This window comes from Seriola lalandi, unplaced genomic scaffold, assembly GCF_002814215.2.
Source record: "Seriola lalandi dorsalis isolate HSWRI2012SDOR001 ecotype SW California unplaced genomic scaffold, Sedor1 jcf7180001963632, whole genome shotgun sequence".
NCBI lineage: Eukaryota > Metazoa > Chordata > Actinopteri > Carangiformes > Carangidae > Seriola > Seriola lalandi.
This window is the reverse complement of record NW_019434300.1, coordinates 1-1,527: the sequence shown is the minus strand read 5'-3', so window position 1 is coordinate 1,527 and position 1,527 is coordinate 1. Positions and strand designations below refer to the sequence as shown.

General features: G+C 42.3%; 1 protein-coding gene across 1 annotated transcript; it reads left to right on the top strand.

The window, feature by feature from the left end:
* Positions 1-158: 158 nt before the first annotated feature.
* On the top strand, positions 159-1,520 carry LOC111648552 (deoxycytidine kinase 2-like; the record flags this gene model as incomplete). The annotated part of the gene is made up of 3 exons (XM_023398367.1): positions 159-344; positions 1,208-1,326; positions 1,425-1,520. Coding segments are annotated over exons 1-3 (312 nt in total), but the record flags the coding sequence as incomplete, so codon positions are not given.
* Between the last annotated feature and the right edge of the window lie 7 nt (positions 1,521-1,527).

Below are 1,527 nucleotides of genomic sequence, written 5' to 3'. Positions count from 1 at the left end.
AAACAACGAAAGAGTGAGAGATCTTTATTTTAATTTCAGAAACTGGAGCAGAGTGAGACATCCTCTCATCTGCGTTGTAATAAAATAGCTCTACTCCCGTTTAGTCCCGCCCCCGGAAAAGGAACTCTATTCGCGCGCGGGATTTAACTGAAGAAGAATCTCGCGGTCTGTCAGGCGGTTTCCCTCCTTGCGGAGAACAAATAAAGATCTGTAAGTATAGATCAATAACTGTTATTAGACTGATTTAATGGCGACACCACTGAAGAGGCGATTCCGTGCCGGTCCGTTGCTGAGCGGCAGCTGCTCACGCAGACAGAAGAAGATCTCCATCGAGGGAAACATTGGTGAGTTCTGGTTCTAACCGGACGGATCAGCGGTGACTTCTCTACCGGCGGGGAGGTTAAACATCGGAGGGGGTTTAAATCCGTTGGAGAACTCAGAGGTTCAGGACAAAAAGGACAGTTTGTATTTCTTATCTCAGTTTGATTTTAAATCCGACCTGCCTTTGTGGAGCTGATTGGCGCCAAATGAAACACCAAAGACGAGATAATCAATAGCCTAATCAGAATTTGACATTTAATAATCAATAATTGGTGAAGTTTGTAGCTCCATGCAGGGCAGTAAACTTTCCAGATGTCAGTTTAAAGATCCTCCAGTTTAAAGTAAACACACATCAGTGACTATTGATCCATCAACCCTCTGATTAGATTCAGTCATTTTTAAAGGAAAAGGTCTAAATGTTACATATGGTTGAGTTTCTGGTTTTGTTTTTTTCTGACTGTAAACAACGAGTAAATAACATCTGTTGACAATCTCTGATATTTCTGCTGTAATCTGACGTTTTATAGACCAAACAATCTGGAAAATAAATCCTATTTGTCAGTTAACTAATGACTCATTAAGTAAAATGTATCTGAGTTGTGACGCTGTCAAATATTTGGTTTTTGTCCAAAACCCAAAGATCTTCAGTTAAGAATGAGAAGAGTTTTATGATTAATGATTATTGGTTATTAGTTTGTTTGTCTATAAAAAATGTTTGTGTTTGTGTCTCTGTTGGTTCAAAAGGAAATTCTTACAGATCCAGCCTCTCACCTGTCTGTCTCTCTGTCCTTATGTCTCTGTCTCTCTGTCTGTCTCACCTGTCTGTCTCTCTGTCTCTCTCTCTCTCTGTCTGTCTGTCTGTCTGTCTCAACTGTCTGTCTCTCAGCTGCAGGGAAGTCTACGTTTGTGCGTCTCCTCCAGGGGGCGTCGGAGGACTGGGAAGTGATTCCTGAACCTATTGGAAAATGGTGTAACGTCCAGAATGACAGCGACGACATTTACAAGGTGAATAAAACACACCTGCAGTGATGATGTCACACAGTGGCATCGGAATACTTCCTGTCCTTTCAGAATAAAGTGCTGATTTGCCTGCATGTCTCCAGGAGCTGAGTTCCTCTCAGAAGAGTGGAGGGAACCTGCTGCAGATGTTGTACGATAAACCTAGCTGCTGGTCCTACACCTTCCAGGTGAGTTTGTCAGTACCTT